The sequence below is a fragment of the Gracilinanus agilis genome, chromosome 6 (assembly GCF_016433145.1).
Source record: "Gracilinanus agilis isolate LMUSP501 chromosome 6, AgileGrace, whole genome shotgun sequence".
Taxonomy (NCBI): domain Eukaryota; kingdom Metazoa; phylum Chordata; class Mammalia; order Didelphimorphia; family Didelphidae; genus Gracilinanus; species Gracilinanus agilis.
This window is the reverse complement of record NC_058135.1, coordinates 276,470,565-276,490,272: the sequence shown is the minus strand read 5'-3', so window position 1 is coordinate 276,490,272 and position 19,708 is coordinate 276,470,565. Positions and strand designations below refer to the sequence as shown.

Below are 19,708 nucleotides of genomic sequence, written 5' to 3'. Positions count from 1 at the left end.
TATGATTTTCTGCACTGCATGTCAGGATGCAGACTGAATGGGCCATCTAAGATAAAAATCTGAGGCTCCTCTTTTGACTCAGTCTTTGATCCCCACCTTTTTTATAATTCTTATTGGAGAGCTTTGAAGTGGCAGACCAGCATCTACTGAGTTAATGATTCCTTTCCTAACAAATGTTAATTAGATAAGAGTGCATATTCAGATTAGAACTGGTTCCTTTAGGATTTGACTGGTGAGCATCTCCCTGGGATATTTCCTCTCCCGGAATTATCCCCTCCTGAATTGGGGTTTGGAATTTGACCATTTGTCTTTGCATCTGTATTATTTAGACTTCAATGGATTATGCGTGACTTATTGCCCCTTACCAACTGTGACTTCTTTTTACTTGAAAAAGATATATAATAAACTTCCATGCCCGCAGAATTGGGGACAGCATGGGCTAACCACTAGTCTAGTTGTTCTCATTTTCTTTCTCCTGCTTTAACCATCCTATGCCACCACGCCGCTCAGGACCCCAAAAAATCATATAGAGGCATGGCCCCCTATAGTGGTAGACACTGGGCAGAGATGACTTATTACCTTCTGTATGTTATACCTTCTCTTATAATATACTTGAATGAAAAAAATTGTATTCATTGTCTTTGTTATCAAAAAAACCTTCATCCAGCATCCCAAGCAAACTTCAGATTTCTGCATGTAACCATTACTATCTTTTTTTCTTAAGAAATCCCTTACAGTACCATATCATCTCAATCTCTGTCCAAAAAACCTAGATATAGAACGTCCCAGAATCGTATCTTGTCTGTAACACCTTCTTTCAAAAGTGTAAGTTTTCCTTTTCTACACTTAATTTCCAGCTTTTATAATGAAAACATTGTCTTTCTTAAACATAGAAATATTCTTTTTTGAAAACCATCATTTCAAACTCCTGTTTATTAGTATATTTTCTCCTTTTGTATATTCCACATACAAGAACACCCAGTCATTGTCTAGATATTCTCCATCTCTGGATTTGGGGAAGATGAGGTATCCTCTATGAAGGATATTGTATACTGAAAAAAGAAAATAGTGGGAATAAGAGAATAACTGGGTTCCAGACAAACTGGGGATACGCCCACCCCTCACAAAGGGAAGTAATGACAGGTAAACACAGGAAAATCAAATAGGGATGTGAGGTTTGGGGAATGACAGTTGATCAGTTAACTTACAATCTATCAGCCAGGGAAAGCCAGTGATGTAGGTAACTTCAAAATGTGGGTTCTTTATGGCTTAGAGGAGTCATGAAGTACAAATAAACTGGGTTTATTGATATAAATAAAGGAAGTGGAAGAGAAGGGTTTACTACACTATGGAATAACCTAAATGATTTAACTAAACTAAACTCAAACTAAACTAAATCTCTAACTAGAATAAGAGAGGGAGGGCCGGAGAGGTGGGATTCTCACTACACTTATCCACGGTGCTCCAAGATGTCACAGATGTCACAGGAAACAGAAACAAGTCCTATACACAGCCAGTTAATCCACAAATGCTCTAGGGAGTAAGGTAGATAAATCTGTTGTCCACCAGCAGATAACCAATACCTTTCCTCTACCTAGGCCATGATTGTTGATTGAAGGTATCTTCTTCTCAGTGAAATCCCACTCTGTCAGCTCCTTGGATACTTGCCAAAGCTAGACCACCCAGCCAAGACCTCCTCCTTTCAGCTTGGCCAAAACCACTCTCTCTTTTAAAACTCTGGCTTCATTCCATTATGGAATGTCCATGAAGTCCAAGATTTCTTCAAGCTGTCATTTATTCTGCCTTATCTTAAGTTTCCTATTTCCCCTATTACAATACCTCTTCAAAGAGGGCAAAGCTTTAATATACTCCTAGTGAGTTATTGAGGTCTTACTTATGATTATTTTCATATATACATGTATACAATAAAATAATCATAAGTAAGACATATATGTATATATATGTATTTGTAGAAATTCAAAGAAATTCTCATCAAAGTAGATGACTCCTTTTTGAGGTGTAATATGAACTACCAAGACACCATGCAATTCTTTACTCCATATCCATCCCATGTTTCCTAGTCTTTGATATAACAGATTAAATTTAATCTAGAATTATCCTATTTCAGTCTTTTTCTAAATGTCTAAATACAGGGAAAATATATTTTACATGAGATCCCCAGATCAAAAATGTATGAGGAATGCTTCTATTACATAAAAGAATATAAAGGTGATAAGCATGGGAAATGAGATATGAGAAGTCTTAAACATATATACCGCTGGGGTAGAATTTTTCTATAAGTGCCAAGCAACCTAATGAAATATTATTTCCCTTTATAAAATCTAGGTTCATTGATGTAAAAAAATTTGGGGGGTTCTTGTTTGCAGGTACAATGCCTGGCAAAGTACCCAATACCAGTATTTTCTACATACATTTTAATTAATTGATTATTCATAAATAAAACTTCAGACAAATTAAGATTCTCTCTTCATCGGCACATAATTAAATTTTCATTTTATTTCATTTTTCTCAATTATTTCCTAGGTCCTTTCAATCAAAGGATCTACTAGGCTAATATTTATTGGATATTAACATTAAAAAAACAAACTTCAAAGTCATTATTTATTTAATTTTTAGGAGAGATGGTTTTCTGAAAAAAAAGAAAAAATTGGAACCATATTATAATTTCAATGTGGAGAAAATGCTTATATTAATTTTTTTAAGACTCTTTTCAATGCACCTTTCACTTCATTGTTCCTCAAGCTATAGATCAGTGGATTGAGCATAGGGATGACCAGAGTGTAAAACACAGAGGCCATCTTGTCTGTGTTAAAGGAGTGACTTGACTGGGGCTGCAGATACATGAAGAGAAGTGTTCCATAGAACACAATCACCACTGTGAGATGAGAGCCACAGGTAGAGAAGGCTTTGTGCCTTCCCTGAGAAGAATTCATCCTGAGAATGGCGAAAATAATGAGCATGTAGGAGACAAGGATAATGACAAGAGAAGAGACCAAATTAAATGCAGCAAAGGTCATAATGATTAGTTCAATCTCATTTTTGTCTGAGCATACAATGGATAATAAAGGGAGACTTTCACAATAGAAATGCTGTATTACATTAGAATAACAAAAAGACAACTGAAAAATCTTGATGGTAACAAGTGAGGATACAATAATGCTATAGATATAGGTAATGGCCACTAAGATGTAGCACACCTTATCTGATATGATGACTGTATAGAGGAGGGGCTTACAGATAGCCACATAGCGGTCATAGGCCATAGCTGACAGGATGAAAACTTCACTGTTGATAAATATCCCAAAGAAAACAAGCTGTAATGCACATTCGTTGTAGGAAATGCTATTTTTCTTCACTACAAAACTGACCAGCATCTTTGGACCAATGACTGTAGAATAACCAAGATCAACATATGCCAAATGTCTCAGAAAAAAGTACATGGGTGTTTGCAGGTGAGAATCGACACTGGTTAGGATGATCAGGCCCAGATTCCAGAGAACTATGGTCATGTAGTCGAGGAAAAACAAGGCAAAGAGAATGCCCTGAAGCTTGAGATGATTTGTGATGCCCGTGAGAATGAATTCAGTCACCTGGTTTCCTTTGGTGTAATTCACTTTGATCATTTCTCCCATTGAAGGAAGATGATCTGACAATGAAAGGAAAAAGTTTTCATCCAGTACTGTTTGCATACTTAATTAAATTGAGAATGACTTGAAATGGTTTAGACAAGATAAGTAGGAACTTTCTCCCCACATTATAATGTATTCATATATATCATGCACCACATTATATAATGTAAATCACATTATACCATATCACTATCTCATCGTAAAAAGGAAAATAATTATAGTTTTATTTAGCTAAATTAGAAAGAAATAATTAAATCCTTCAACCTCAAGTTTTTTGACAGGATACTATAAGGAATGACTTTTAGAACATTAAATAGTCAGTGGGGAGGAGGAATAATAATGAGATACTGAAGAAAGGTAGGGTATGTGAGAATATCTAAAATGAACACTGATGAAGATTTATCTTTAAAGCCTAGAAGATTAAGCTTCAAGAACCATATCCAACACATTTCTGTGTGACTCTTTGCTAGCCATATAACAGCATGTTGCCTGAAGTTGTAGGAAAAAAAAAATTTAGCCAGTTGTAATAGATCAAATTTCCTTTTTTTTTTTTTTTTTTTTTTTTTTTTTTTTAGGAATATTTGAACCAATTGAAGTTAAAGGTTCACTACCTATATCTATCTCTCTCATCTGTGGTTTTTAGCTGATTGACATCCAGGTAGATTCTCTATATCACTTTATTTCCTATGACCATACTTCCCTTTGCCTAATCATAGATATTATATATTGTTACCAGTACTTTAAAGATTACCTAGGTTTAAAATATTGATATTTTTAATGCCTGCTTTTCTTAGAAACTTGAAGAGAGCTTTTTTTAACATTCAGTTTATGAAGATATTTAGTTACACATAATAGATTTCAAAGATCTCTGTGCTCTCATATATTATTAATGACTGATATTCCTTGACCAAGTCTACTTGATTTGTCTGGCTACATGAAAGCATCTGTGACATTGGTCAGAGATAGGACTTGTCATCAAACATTTCCTGGAAATGTTTTATAAAATTTCAAGTATAGTGAAGAGACCATGTGGTTTCTTCATGATTTCATTCACCTACATAGGAGGTGTACTGATTGGTTTTTTTGAACTGAGTTTGTTGTACCCCATGTGATTTTTTGGAAGCCCATTGACTGAGATGATTACAGAAAAAATAATAATTTTACCTGCTTACCTGGAAGGCAGAATATCCTCTGGCTTGTTCATGGTATCCCTACTGCCAGATGCTGGAGGGAGATTTTATGGGTTTCTCAGTCCCCATGACACCATATCCCTAAAGTACTAGAGAACTTTAATGAATACCATACTCATGAAATTGTAAAATGTTTTCCCCAATATTCATTAGAGTATTTGAGTCTTATAAAAATCTCCTAATAAAAATTAGCATTTTTGTTGAGGAACAGTCTACCAATTTGCATAATTCCATAAAGTATTCATTCAATAATAATAACTACATTTTATGCAGTACATTCTTTGTGCTTCATAATTATATTAATTAATACTCAAAGCAACCCTGGGAGATAGATGCTATTATTAACCCCATTTGACACACAAGGCATCTGAAGCAAATAGAGGTTAAGTGACTTTCTCATGGTCATTTACTAATAATTATTGCTAATAATTGTCTGAGACCAGATGACAAGGTGGATTCCTATTTATGGGTCATATTATACCAATTTTATCAAGCCCTTTTTGTGTCAAAGCCTTTTACTGATTTTCAGCAGAGGTCTGTAGCCAATTAGAAAAGTTTATTTAAACCTTCCATACCCTGAATGCCAAACATATAAAAAATATCTAAAATCCAAATTATTATAATGTTGACTGTGTAAGATAGAAAATGTGCCTTTTTAAGCATAATTGGGATAGATTGTGCAAATGGACTCAGTGTTCATTTCAGAAGAGGCAAGTAGACTTAAGAATTAAAAACAAATGATCCCCTTAGCTTTAGGTAGTATACTGGACAGAATTAGGTGGTACACTGCATAGAATACAAGGTTCATAAATAGGAACATCCCAGTTGAAATCTAGCTTCAGATGCTAATTCTGTGATTTTTTAATAAATAGTTTGACCTCTGTCTTTTCTCATTTTGTTCCATATAAATGGTGAGAACAGTACCTCCCTTCAATTCCCCTGCCCCTTCCAAAGGATCCATTTTTTAAAATCAGGCATATAAGTGACCCACTGAATATATGACTGATCTGGAGGCAAGATATTCTAAGTCCAAATGTGGCCTCAAATATTTACTACTGCTGTGTCTTGGGCAATTTATTATTTATAAGTTTATTATGCAGTGTCTTGTATTTAGTCAACACTTAATACATGTATCCTTTGTTTTCTTCATTACTCAAAAGTTTTCAAAAATAAGCCCATCTTTTAAAATATCAGTGTCCTACACATGTTATCATATTAGGTCTAAATATGGAAGACAGTGGTATTAAAATAATGGGATCCATTAGCCTAGGGGAAAGTCACTTCATTTTGAGATAGTTTTTATTTTATTTTATTTTACAAAGAATCTGTATAGCTTAATTGACAAAAGCCTGACTTTGCTGAGTGAGAAAGAGGAAATAGATCTAATCTAAAATCACATCCTATTTGATGGGAAAGCACCCAAAATCAGTCCGTATAAATTATGATCACTTTAAGAGAAAGTGCATATCTTGGAATCAATACTGTGTTAAGTGATACAAGTTAAGTGATTTGTCCTGGGTCACATAGCTACGAGGTATCTGAGTCCAACTTTAAAACCAGAAATGTCTCTAGGCCTGGCCCTTAACCCATTGTGCCACCTAGCTGAACCAATTTTTATAATGTTATCATTTATAATACAATTATATATTATATATATGCATATATATATATATAATTCTGCCTAAACACTTTTCTACTAATACTTAATGAACAAAGTCAAGTATTAGTTCTCTTTTTAAAATGTGTTTACTGATGACATAAAGAATTTTTGTTCATTTTTGAATACCCAGTTACTAGTACAATACCTGCTACAAAAATTTTCTTCATTCTTGTTATATAATGGATTCACCTTTACAAAAAAGAAAAAATTCCACCAAATGTTACATGTTCATTTTGGGAGTACATAATAAAATAGATCTTTGACAGAAATAATTTTTACTAGAAACTTTCCCAAATTCCTTCAATGAAAAAAAACACAACCAATATTTATTTGTTACTGACATAATTCTTTATTTTTTGTTGTTGTCAATTTATGTCGACATAAAAAAATTAAAAAAAGTTATTCTCTATATAGTTATTAAGAAAGAGTTTAATGGTAAAAGAAAGAATTGCAACCATCACATTACACAGGGAGAAAAATCTTTATATCATTTTTAGTTATTAAATAATATTTCATTTTCCTTTCAATTACACATAAAAATCAAATTTAATCTTAATTTTATTTTTGAATTCAATCCACATTCTCCCTTTCCCTCTTTTTCTCTTACCCTTTCCCTCCCTGAGATGACAAGTAATATGATATAGATTTTACATGGATAATATAGTTTTTCCCCATATTAGTCATTTTGTTGAAGAGAATTTGAATTTAAAAATGTAGGAAAGAAAAAGAAAGTAAACTAAAATGTGTTTCCATATGTATTCCAACTCCATCTGTTCTTTCTCTGGAGGGGGATGAGATTTTCCGTCAGTTTTTAGGGATTATTTTGGATTATTATACTGCTAAGAATAAGAAACTCATTCACAATTGTTCACTATATAATGCTACAGTTACTGTGTCCAATATTCTGCTTCTGCTTACATCACTCTACATCAATTCTTACTGATCTTTCCAGGTTTTTCTGAAATCATCCTTATTTCTCATAGGTAAATAGTATTCCATTATAATCATATAGAATAATTTGTTCATTCCCCTATTGTTGAATTTCCCCCAATTTCAAATTCTTTGATACCTCAAAGAGAGTTGCTATAATTATTTTTTTGTATAAATACATCCTTTTCCCTTTTAAAAATTCTTTGGAATATACATCTAGTAGTGTTATTGCTGGATCAAATGATACATTCAGTTTTAAAGCTATATGGGTATAGTGCCAAATTGGCCTCCAGAATGCTTAGATCAGTTCATAACTCCATTGCATTAGTGTCCCAATTTTCCCACACCTCCTCCAACATAAATTATTTTCCATTTCTTTCATATTAACCAATATGATAGGTGTGAGGTGGACCTAAGAGTTGTTTTCATTTTCATTTCTCTTATCAAGAGGAATTTTTTTCATGTTATTATATAAACTCCTGATTTCATAAACCCCAAATTGCCTGATCATATACTTTGACTATTTATCAATTAAGCAATGAGCTATATTCTTAAACATTTGACTCAGCTGTCCATATGCTTGAGAAATAAGGTCTTTTTATAGTTACTTGATGTGAATTTTCCCCCTAGTTATTTGTTTCTCTTCCAATGTTGGTTTCATTGGTTTTCTTTGTGTAAAACATTTTCAATTTAATATAATAAAATTGTCCATTTTGTATTCTATTATGCTCCCTATATCTCGTTTGGTATGAAATTCTTCCCATATTCATGTATTACAATTAAACTATTCTAAGTTCCCCTAATTTCCTTTTGGAATCACCCTTTATTTCTAAATTATGTATTTATTTTGAGCTTAACTTGGTACCTGTTATCAGAGGTTTGTCTATATCCAGCTTCTGCCACATCTTTTTTTTTCAAGTTATCCTAGAAGATTTTTGTCAAATAGTGATTCATTTTCCCCAAAGGTCAGATATTTGGGTTTGTCAAAGACAGAATAACCATGATCATTCCCTACTATTTATTAGCTAATCTTTTACACTGATCCAACATCCTATTTCTTAGCTAGTACCACATTGTTTTGATGATGATAACTTTGGAATACTCTTTGAGATCTAGTACTTCTAGGCTATGTTATTTGACATTGTTATTACTTTTTAATTGATTCCTAAGATATTCATACTCATATTTTTCAAATAAATTTTGATATTATTTTTGATGTCTATAAAATAATTTTGGACAATTCAATTTGTATGGCATTTAAGAAATTTTAGTAATAAGTAAGTAAAATACTAGCAAGAAGATTAAAGCAATATATATCACAAGAATCATAGACTATAACCAGGTGGAATTTATACCAGAGAAACAGATAGGATTCAGTACTAGGAAAACCTTCAGCATAAATGTATATATCAATAACAAAATGAACAAAAATCATATGATTTTTTCAATTGATGCAGAAAAAGTCTTTGGAAAATGCATCTATTACCATTAAAAGAGTATAGAACACAGTAATTGATGGAACTTTCCTTAAAATAAAATAGTTATCTCTCTAAAACCATGAGGAAACATTACCTATAATGGGAATAAACTAGATACTTTATCAATAATATCCAGAATGTATCAAGGATTCCTATTATCACAACTACTATTTAACTTTGTACTAGATATGTTAACTATATCAATGAGAATAAATATGAATTGAAGGAATTATAATAGGTAATGATGAACAAAACTTTGATTCTTTGTAGATGATGTGATAGTATACTTAGAGAATCCTAAAATTTCAACTAAAATTTAAACGAAATAATGAACAATTTTAGCAAAGTTGTAAATATAAAATAAACTTCTATAAATCATCAGCATTTATTTATATTACCAACAAAACCTTGAAGCTACCCTTGAAGTTCCAAGACCTCCTGAAAGCCTGCAGTGAAGCCCCTACTTCATGGCACTTGGTCTATTAAAGCCTAAGGTAAAAACCCAAGCCTCAGAGCAAGGTAGTTCATAGAGTTCTGAAGCCTGCAAACCATCAGCACTAACTGGAGACAATTGAATGATCACTAGGAGGTGACTTAAAGAGCTTCCAGATGACATATTATCAGACCACCTTGGAAGAAATGAAACTTGCAGAAATCTAGAAGTAGAGATGAGGGAAAACTGAAAATAATTTCTTCTCTATCCTAAGAATAGAGCCTAACATTGAGATAAAAGTAAGGTTTTTTTTTTAAATCTGAGAAAATGCTCAAATAGTAAAAAGGAACTCCTAAGCAAAGAAAATTTTATGATTTTATGGAGAAAAACCAAGGCCCAGTCTCAGTAGGTGACAGTGGAATCAAAGCAGTCACATGCAAAGTTTCAAAGAAAAGTGAAAATTGGTCTCAGGCTCTGAAACAGCTCAAAATAGAATAAAAATATCATCTAAGAGAAGTAGAAAAAAACTAAGGAAAAAGGAAAAAAGAAATGAAAGTAATGCAAAAAGAAAATAACTGCTTAAAAAGCAAAATTAGTTATGTGGAAAAAGTACAAAAATCCAATGAAGAAAAAAGTCCCACAAGAAGTAGAATTGATCAAATGGAAAATAATATTCAAAAGTGAACAGAAAAAAATAATTAATTAAAAAAGGTTAATGACTTCATGAAACATCAAGAAACAATAAGAAAAACTCAAAAGGATAGAAAAAATAGAAGAAAATATCTCACTGAATAAAGAACTGACCTGAAAAATAGATCCAGGAGAGAAGGTCTAAGGATTATTGTAATTCTTAGAAGTCATGATAAAAAAAAAGTCTAGATATAATATTAAAATAAATTATAAATAAAACTGTCCTGGTATTCTTGAAAAAGAGGGTAAAATAAATATTTGGAAAACTCACAGAAAAGATCCTGCAAAAAATCCACAAATGACAACTCCTAGGAATATTATAGCCAAATGCAAGAGCTCCCAGAACAAGGAGAAAATACTACAAGTAGCCAGAAAGAAACAATTCAAATATCACAGAGCCAGCATCAGAATTACATAAGATTTAGAAGCTTCTACATTAAAGATTTGGAAGGCAAAAGAACTAGGTTTAGAACAACAAAAAATTACCCACAAGAACTATTCTTTTAGGAGAAAAAAATAGGTTATTTAATAGAATAGATTTTGTAAGTTTTAAAATTAATATTTAATCCCTCCAAAGTATGATATTTATAAGGATTTTATTTAAAGTGCAGGGAAAGAGTTCCAACTCACCCTGACCACTTTGTCTCCTCTCCCAAAAAGCCCCCATCACCACACCCACAACAACCATATCAAAAACGGCCTGCGAAACCCACAACCAATAGGAAAAGGCTTAAGGAATTATGGTTATAGTGAAAGGGAGTTTGGGTAATGTAGTTTTAAAAGAGGTACAAGGTCTTTTCAACTTTACATTCCCCCCTGTGATCCTTTGGGAGACAAGTCTCCCCAATGGATCATGAAAACATAATCAGATTAAAGATTACAATAATTCAGAGATAAAAGGGAAATAAAAAGGAGAAAGAACAAAACCAATGTTTGGTGCATTGACAATAAGCCATTTAGGGATACATAAAGTATCCATTCAAAATAAATACATTCAACCCCCCCAAAGTTCAAATTTGCCATGTCTCAAAATTCACTCTGTATCTTATGGTGCAATGTGTGATCTCTGCATGCATCTTCATGGCATCTTCTCAATTATGGGAGGTAGTCTTCTGTTCTAAATTAGGGTCAAATTCAAGTCCAAATTTACAGAAATAACATAGTCACCCAGAGGAGAAAAACTTTACATTACCCCCCCTGAGGAAAATACAGGGATAAACATGGGAATAAATCAATTCTCAAAACATCAAAAAGTCCTAAGAAAAATAAAAAGGAAAAAAGGAAAAAGAAACCAAAAAAAAAATACCTCTGAGGAAAATACAGGATATTTTTTTTTAAAAAATGTGAAAGGAACAAATTCTAGGAACAAGAAAAAGGGGAAAAAAATTCACAAATCAATGAAGGTTCCTGTAGCAATCCATGTCCCATAAGGTTTGCAACAACAATGACTCACTAGCCCAATTTAGCAGCCTGGACTACGGTAAGTTGTCACATCATTAAAGAAATGGGAAAAAGGAGACTAGATCTCAAGACAAATGGGAAATAGCATTTCCCGGAGCAATTCTTTTCTTCACTTCAGAGATAATGGAACCAAAACAATCAATGTTGAGTACTTGATATCAAGTTCAGTACAAGGAAGTCCTACTTCTTAACATATATTAAGCGTCGCAACCTGGAATCTCACACAGGATCAAGTCTTTGCGTAGAATGTCATCAATCCCTGTAGGATTAGTTTGGTCCCTTTCCTTCATGTGCTCATTTGAACTTTGCAGGTTAAAAACTCTGTGCTCCTTTGTGGTTCGATTTTCCTTGGATTAGATATAGTCATCGAGCAAAAGTCTCATAATAGTTAAATAACTAGTGGCAGATTTATATAGTCCAAAGCTGTTGGGGTATAAATTTATATACTAGGCAAATGGGCATCTTAGCTTATGCTTATTGCAAAAATCAAAACAGTCAAGAGTCTATTTAATGCTGGAGATGTGCTCCAAATATAAAAAATGAAAGAAAAGAGAAAAAAAATCAAATATTGTATTGCACATGTAGGAAGAAAAACCAACAAAAAAATGTGTACTTTTTACACGAACACAGAGGTAAAGAATAGAGGTTAATTTTCAAGAAATAAGATTCATTCCCTCCTTAACTTGCCATGATCTACAGTGTGAGTACAAATGAGTTAGACAAAGTGATGTAGGTGCAAATGAGGCATATAAAGCAATAGCACATCCAAGAAAGTACAAAAGAAATTTCAAAAGGCATAAAATATTTTGAAAGGCACATCAGGTCAATATAGGTCACTAATACAGATATTTTGTTGTGGGGTAGTATATGTATCGTTCAAGTACAAGGATCAATCAAATAAAGTGCAACAAAATAGTGCAAAATCCAGCAAGAGAACATTCTTATCACAATAGTCAAATACAATCAATAATCAAATATAATAGGTGCAGGTAATAGTACTTAGTACAGATAGTTATTCATTATCAATAGAGGGTACTCGTTTCACATGACAGCAATGAATCCATGAGTACCTCTCCCCAATTTTAATGGCTGACACATTATGGTCAGAGGGCATCCTAGTACCAAATCAGCAGATTCTGTCACTAATAAAGCTGTGGCAGCTACTCCTCTAAGGCATGGTGGTGCTCCTGCAGCTACTGGGTCTAGCTGTGCTGAATAATAGGCTACTGGGCATTGATCAGGTCCCAACAGTTGAGTTAGAACATCTGAAGCTACTCCTTTACTTTCATGGACATATAAGGTAAATGGTTTGTCATAATTTGGGATACCAAGAGCAGGGGCAGACAGGATAGCATGTTTTAAATTTGAAAGAGCTGTTAAGTGTTCCTTTTCCAATTTAAGTGATTTAGGGACTGTGTTTTTTGTGAGTGCTACAAGGGACTTAGTGATTTCCCCATAGCAGGGGATCCCTGCTGACAAAATCTTGTCGCTCCAAGCATTGCCCTCAATTGTTTTTTAGTGGTAGGATCGCTTAAGTTTTGCATACTTTCAGTACATTGTGGAGAAATTAAATGGGACCCAGTAGTTAAAATAAAGCCTAAATATTGCACTTTTGGGAGACACCACTGAATCTTTTCTTTTGAGATTTTGTGGCCTCTTTTATGTAATTCTACAAGAAGATGTTTACTATCTTCTTGACATATTGTGGCATCTGGTGAGGCCAAGAGTAAATCATCCACATATTTAATTAACTTGTTGTTTTTAAATGTAATATTATCTGTGTCTTGGCTCAAAATCTGTGCAAAAAGGGTTGGGTTTTCGACATACCCTTGGGGCAAATGTGCCCCTTGGGAACCTTTCCAGGTGAAAGCAAAGATATGTCTGGAATCCTCATGTATAGGTATGGAAAAGAAGGCTGAGTACAAGTCTATTACTGTAAAGTATGTAGCTGTGCTAGGAATAGAAGAAATGATAGTATTTATATTGGAAACTACAGGGTGTCTCTTTATAACATGATTGTTCGCTGCCCTCAAGTCCTGGACAAATCGATAGAGATGCTTGCCATCAGGCCCCAATTTTGGCTTTTTTAACAGGCAGGATTGGTGTATTGTATTCAGATTTACAGGGAATTATTATGCCTTTGTAAATTAGTGAATTTATCACTGGGGTAATGCCCTCTATTGCTTCCTTCGAGAGAGGATACTGAGGAATGGAAGGAGGTGGGCTACATTTTGTTTTAATTTGGATAGGGACAGATTATTTAAGTATGCCAACATCAGAAGGTGATGTGGCCCAGAGAGACTCGGGTATATCTGTTGGAATTTCAAAAGTGGGAGACCCCTGTATCTCATGACTATTTGAAAGGAGCACAGGGAGCAAAGTTAAGGATTCCTCAGGCAATTCCAGTGACTTAGAACCATCTGGAGAACACTTTATTGTTTCTCTAAGATTACATAAAAGATCTCTCCCCAGCAAGTTTACAGGAGAGCTGGGCATCAATAGGAAAGAGTGTTTCACATTTAGGGGCCCTACAGCTACAGTTCTAGGGGAGAGCTTTTGAACCATTTGGGGTTTTCCTGATACCCCCACTACACTTATTGATCATATGGAATTGCAATATGGGTCTGGTGTACTCTTGAATACAGATCTGGAAGCTCCAGTGTCCACAAGACAGTCATAATAAGCATTACCAACCTTTAATGTTACATAGGGCTCATCATTATGTGGGGGGCAGTGGATAGGGACAAAGGGCAGTAAGGCATCAGGGTCTGGAAAATCAAAGGTTGTATCCTTTGATTCCTGTGCCTCAACACTCCCCCACCCCCATACACCTTCATAATCTTTGGGTAGACCCTTGGGCTCCTCCTTGAGAGGCAGTAGCACCCTGGGTGGTTGGGGGCCAAGTTCCACTCAAGATATACTGCTTTGGAGTCATTTGGTATGAGTTATCAATTGCCTGATCCATATACCTAGATCTGTTACTAGTCCTAAAGTCATGATCCCTGAAATCATTGTTTCCATAATTGTTATTATTTCTATAAGTTCTATAATCATTATTTCTATAATTGTTATTTTTTCTATAATTATAATTATTTCTAGAGTTGTAATTTCTGAAGTTATTATTTCTAGATGCTTGATTCCAAGTCCTATAGTTCATCATTATATGACCCCTTCTTCCACAGAAATGGCATATAAGGGGCTGAAAGTTAGATTCTTGGAGAGGGGCAATTGCCATTGGTTTAGTAGCAGACTCTTGTAGTTGTTTTTCAACTCTATCACTTACAATAGATTCATTTAAATAGTCTAGTCTCTTATTAAACATGTCCATATTCTTTTTAAATATATCCAATAAACTATTACTCTCTTCCTTTTTCTTTTTATGGTTGTTAAAGACATAAACAGCAATTCTCCTTAACTCATCAAGGTTCATTTCAGACTATGTAGGGCAATTTGTTTTAAAATGATCTACAATCTCTTTACAAGAGTTATGGACAAATTGTTACTTTATTAGCCTTACGTCCTTTTCAACAGAAAGGTCAAGTTCCATGTATCTATTTTCCATTTCAATGAGCCTGTCCATGAACTGGGAGGATGTCTCATCATCAGATTGTGTAATGCTCTTAAATTTGGTCCAGGCCTGAGGTTTCTCAGCACATGCTCACATTGCTCTTAGAAGGGCACCCCTAGCAAGATGTAAGTCTGAATAGTCTTTGAGGTCATTATACTACCAGTTAGGATCTTCAGATGGCCAACGTACTGCATTGTGTCCTTGGGGTTTGTTAGCACGGGCGAGAATTTTAGTCCTCTCCCATTCCATTAGGAAAGCCAAGAGCAATTTTTCTACATCTTTATAGGAGAGGTCATAATCATTGAAAATATTGTCAAACTTTTTTTTATTACTGTTAAGGGTTCTTTGGCAAAAGACGGGAAATTTCCTTTGAAATCTCTTATCAAATATGAAAATTGTTAATTCATCTCCAATGAAGATGAAATTAAAGTAATCATGCTATAATCTTTTGATTTTCCTTTTCGATTTGGTCTATCCTGTTTTTCATGGTTTCCTGCTGTTTAATTTGAGTCTCCAATTTGCTTATCATTTCATTTTATTGTGGGGCATCTTTAGCCAATTGGGAGTTTCTGTTTTTTAAACTGTTAATTTCCTTTTGGGCTATTTCCCACTTTTCTTGCCAAATCTCTTCCATCTTTCTCATGATCTCAGATTTGAACTCTTCAAGAACTCGTGACCAATTTTCATTTTTTTGGGAAAGTTAGGGTATGTTTACTTGTTTGTCCTTTACTGATGTCTGTTCTGTTGTCTGGATTTTTTCAGTGTAAAAGTTATTGAGTGTTAATGCCTTCACTTTTGAATTGTTTTGTTTTTTCTTTTAACCCCAGCTCTTAGCTAAGGTCTTAGCACATAGTAGGTACTTATTAAATATTTCCCGATTTATTTTTTAGTTAATGAATACTTCAAAATATGGATACATTTGGTTTCTCTTTGATTGAAGATCCTGATATTCCCTGCAACATATTCACTACCTGTATATTTTCACTTTGAATTTCATGATTATCTTAAATATTATATTACACTGACCCTTATAGTTCCTTTCATATAATGCTTTGGCTGATCCTTTGGATGAACTTAAGAATAATTATTGAGGAAATGTTTAATTGATGATGATGGTGACAACAATTACTGATGATGATTAAGGTTGATAGTGATTGTGATAATAACAAAGATCATATTAAATAACTATTTCCCAGAATTGAGTGACAAGGAAGTATATGAGATAAAATACATAATGTTAGATTTATAATCAAGAAAACTTGGTTTCAACCTTGTCTTCAATGCTTATGGGTTAAATGACTCCATATTTTGTCTAATTTTTTTTGAGGATCAATTTTTCATCTATAAAATGTTTTGTTTATTTTAAATTTTTTTAACCCTTAACTTCTGTGTATTGGCTTTTTGGTGGAAGAGTGGTAAGGGTGGACAATGGGGGTCAAGTGACTTGCCCAGGGTCACAGAGCTGGGAAGTATCTGAGGCCAGATTTGAACCTAAGACCTCTCGTCTCTAGGCCTGACTCTCAATCCAGGGAGCTGACCCTGTAAAATGATTTTAAAATATCTATTATATCTACTTTAGAATATCATTGTGAAGTTTCTCTGGTCATTTTATGTATTCTTTCTACAAATGGTAACTATTACGCATATAATTATTTATTTATTTGACCTATCATAAAATGTGCATTGTGAAACTACTTTAACATTATTCTCACTATAACAGAATAATCTGTTTAAGGGGAAAACACTAAATAAATAAGACAAATTAAAAACAAAACCAACCCTAAAACCACTTTTACCATTGTATGGATACAACAGGGAGAAGGTATCTCTGAAATTCTTATGATTCACAGGGTTGGAAGGCAATTGGACATGACTCACTATTGGGGAACAGTATAATTATTAGTTACTTTTTGTATAAAAAATTTAAACCTAGAGAAACATCAAAGTTATTATACAAAGTATATGTTTTCAAATATTTTAGTAATGAAATTCTTATTAATTATTTAATTCTGTTTTCTGTAATATTGAAAAATTGATAATTATACCAAATGCAATATACTAAATGTAATATTAAAAATTTGTTTGGAAATATAATATTAGTTAAATAACCCTTAAATCACAAGGATAAGAGTATTTTAACAATTTAATTTTAGTATAAATTTAGTTTAAGAAAGAAATAAGGAGGGAAGGAAATAAAAGAATATTTCCTAGTTTACTCCCCTAATTTTACCAGCCCACAAGAGTGTCTTATGCCCTAGCCACCAATGCTGAATTGCAGAAAGATTCTCAGCCAAAGGCCTCCAGAGAAGAGCCCAACCTCCTCTATGGTCTCATTTTTATAGTCCTCTTTCTCCATCTTCCATCCTTTCCCTCTGTGCTGATCTACCACATTTCAGGAACCAATCAAAGTCTCTCTGAACTAGTCTTGTAACCCCTAGTTCTGGGTCACTAACAGGCTGGCTCGGATAATCAGAAAGTTCATAATCCTGAGAGGAAGGGGTTCCCTTTAAAAATTTCCTAGCAGACCAAGAGAAATCTTGTATTACAAGGTTTAGGTTTGTGCAACACTAATTATGATTCACTACTTAGAAAAAAGACAAGTGTCACCACTTTATTTTTTTTTAATTCATAAAAAATCAGTTGATAATTCAATAGTGATTTCTCTGCTCCTCATGACTTCATATATTCAGGAAAGAATTTCTAGGTCCCTCTCAGAGCACTTGATCAAAACTCTTCCCAAGTCTTTTCTTACTGAAGAAAAATGTAGAAGAGGAAGTCATGCTGACTAATGTAGAGTCACATGTCTTCTTTTGGAAGTTGGAAGAAGCAGTAAGAGAAAATTTAAAAAAATTAGATCTAACGATCTGGTACTTTCTTATTTAATAAGTCAATTATACTTTAAAGGAAACCTTCCCCATAGGCCTCTTTCCCCTGAAGGCCACAAACTTTTTTCCTACCAGTTTCTAAGCCTGTTATGCATTAAGATGAGATTCATCTCTGTGAAATATTGACTTTTTTCTTCCCCTCCATTTCCTTCTTTCTGTTAAAGTTTATGTGTTAAAATATAATTAAACAAAGAATATATAACATATTTTCTAGGATTACAGATGTTTCTATTTTATAATAATCTTTAAAATATTCACCATTCTAAAAATTTAAATCATCAGTATTTTTTAAAGTGATTATAAGGTCAGAATTGAAGCTGTCCTTTATGGATGTGTGTGTGTGTGTGTGTGTGTGTGTGTACGTGTTTGTGTGTGTGTCTTTACATAATGATGTTGTTAATAGCTCAAGTACTCCCTAGTTATTTGAGTCTCCTGAATCTTATTTCTTTAAATGTCTTCAGAAGTGATTAGATGAAACAAATTCCTTAGCAGTGATTAGATGAAAGTGCAGTATCTTTGTCTCCAAATAAGGGGAAAACCTAAATCTGTGTGAGGCCTTTGGTAAGACCCAATAAGCATATGTTCAATACTCCTTTCTTGAGAACTTATCCTCTCTGTTTTTCCTACATATCATTGTTTCAATGCTGCTTCCCAGAGTAGTCTCACTTTCCTTGTCAATAGATTTAGGAGCAAGGGAAGCCTTTTCTCAATAACTTTTATGATATCTAATGATGAGGATGATGATCTACAATATTTGATCCCAGAGCACAGGCAAATACTGACTTTGATTCTGTATCTGGAGGGAGAAGAAACTCTCAGGGTTTTGTGTTCCTCCTAAATTAGGTTTTCAAACTTTCATCTTTTGCACAATTGGCATTTATCTGATAGCATAGTGCATTTCTTTCTCATGATGGTCCTTATTGAGCCTTCCATGCAGAGGACTTGTGAAGTACACTTATTTCTTTTTGTTCTGCCAAAAAAAAAAATCTTTCAGGAAAGAACATAGGAACAGGCAAATACTTTCCATTCCACCATGATAAATCAAAGTATACTCTAAAATGCTTCTCTAAAACTAAAAGATAAAAGAGAGGAAAAAGAGAGCAGGCTAACATATGTAAATGGAAATTTTAAACTTTATTACAGAGCATTTTGTTTGAATTCTCCATTTACTCCTGTTTTCCAATTTCTGACCACTTTGGTTAGGTTAAATTCAAGTCACCAAGTTTAGCACTATGATTCTTCAGGAATCTAATTAGTCCCTTCTTCATTTTATTCCTATAGCTATCTTTTATGTAGTTTTTCTATTGTTTATTCTTTTTGTGATCTTTGTAACTTGGGTACAGTTAAAATATTTTTTCTAGTGCATTCCATCTTAAAGTTGTGTAAAATTATTTCTTCTTTGGGCTGGAGGTAGTTGTTATCATGAAAATGTCAATCTAGGAAATGGAACATCTGGATATTACAATGTGAAAAATTTGTTAAATGAAATAGAAAAATTCTAATTCAAATGGAATAAATGTAAAGTATTATATTTAAATTGGGTTTTAAAAAATCTTCAGCCTTAAAGGGTAGGAAAGAGCAATAATTTTAACAATTTCAATGAAGAAATATATGGAATTTTTAGTGGATTCTAATTTCACTTTGAATGTGGGGTATTATATTGCAACAAGAATATCTAATGTGATCTCCATTAAGATAGACATGGCATCCTAACATAGGATGTGATAATCTGGTTGCATTCTGCCTAACCAGATCTTATTTGG

General features: G+C 33.4%; 1 protein-coding gene across 1 annotated transcript; it reads right to left on the bottom strand.

The window, feature by feature from the left end:
• Window positions 1-2,705: 2,705 nt before the first annotated feature.
• On the bottom strand, window positions 2,706-3,653 carry LOC123251317 (olfactory receptor 8K3-like). The gene has a single exon (XM_044680552.1). It carries the CDS (start codon window positions 3,651-3,653, stop codon window positions 2,706-2,708), a length of 948 nt encoding a protein of 315 aa, XP_044536487.1.
• Between the last annotated feature and the right edge of the window lie 16,055 nt (window positions 3,654-19,708).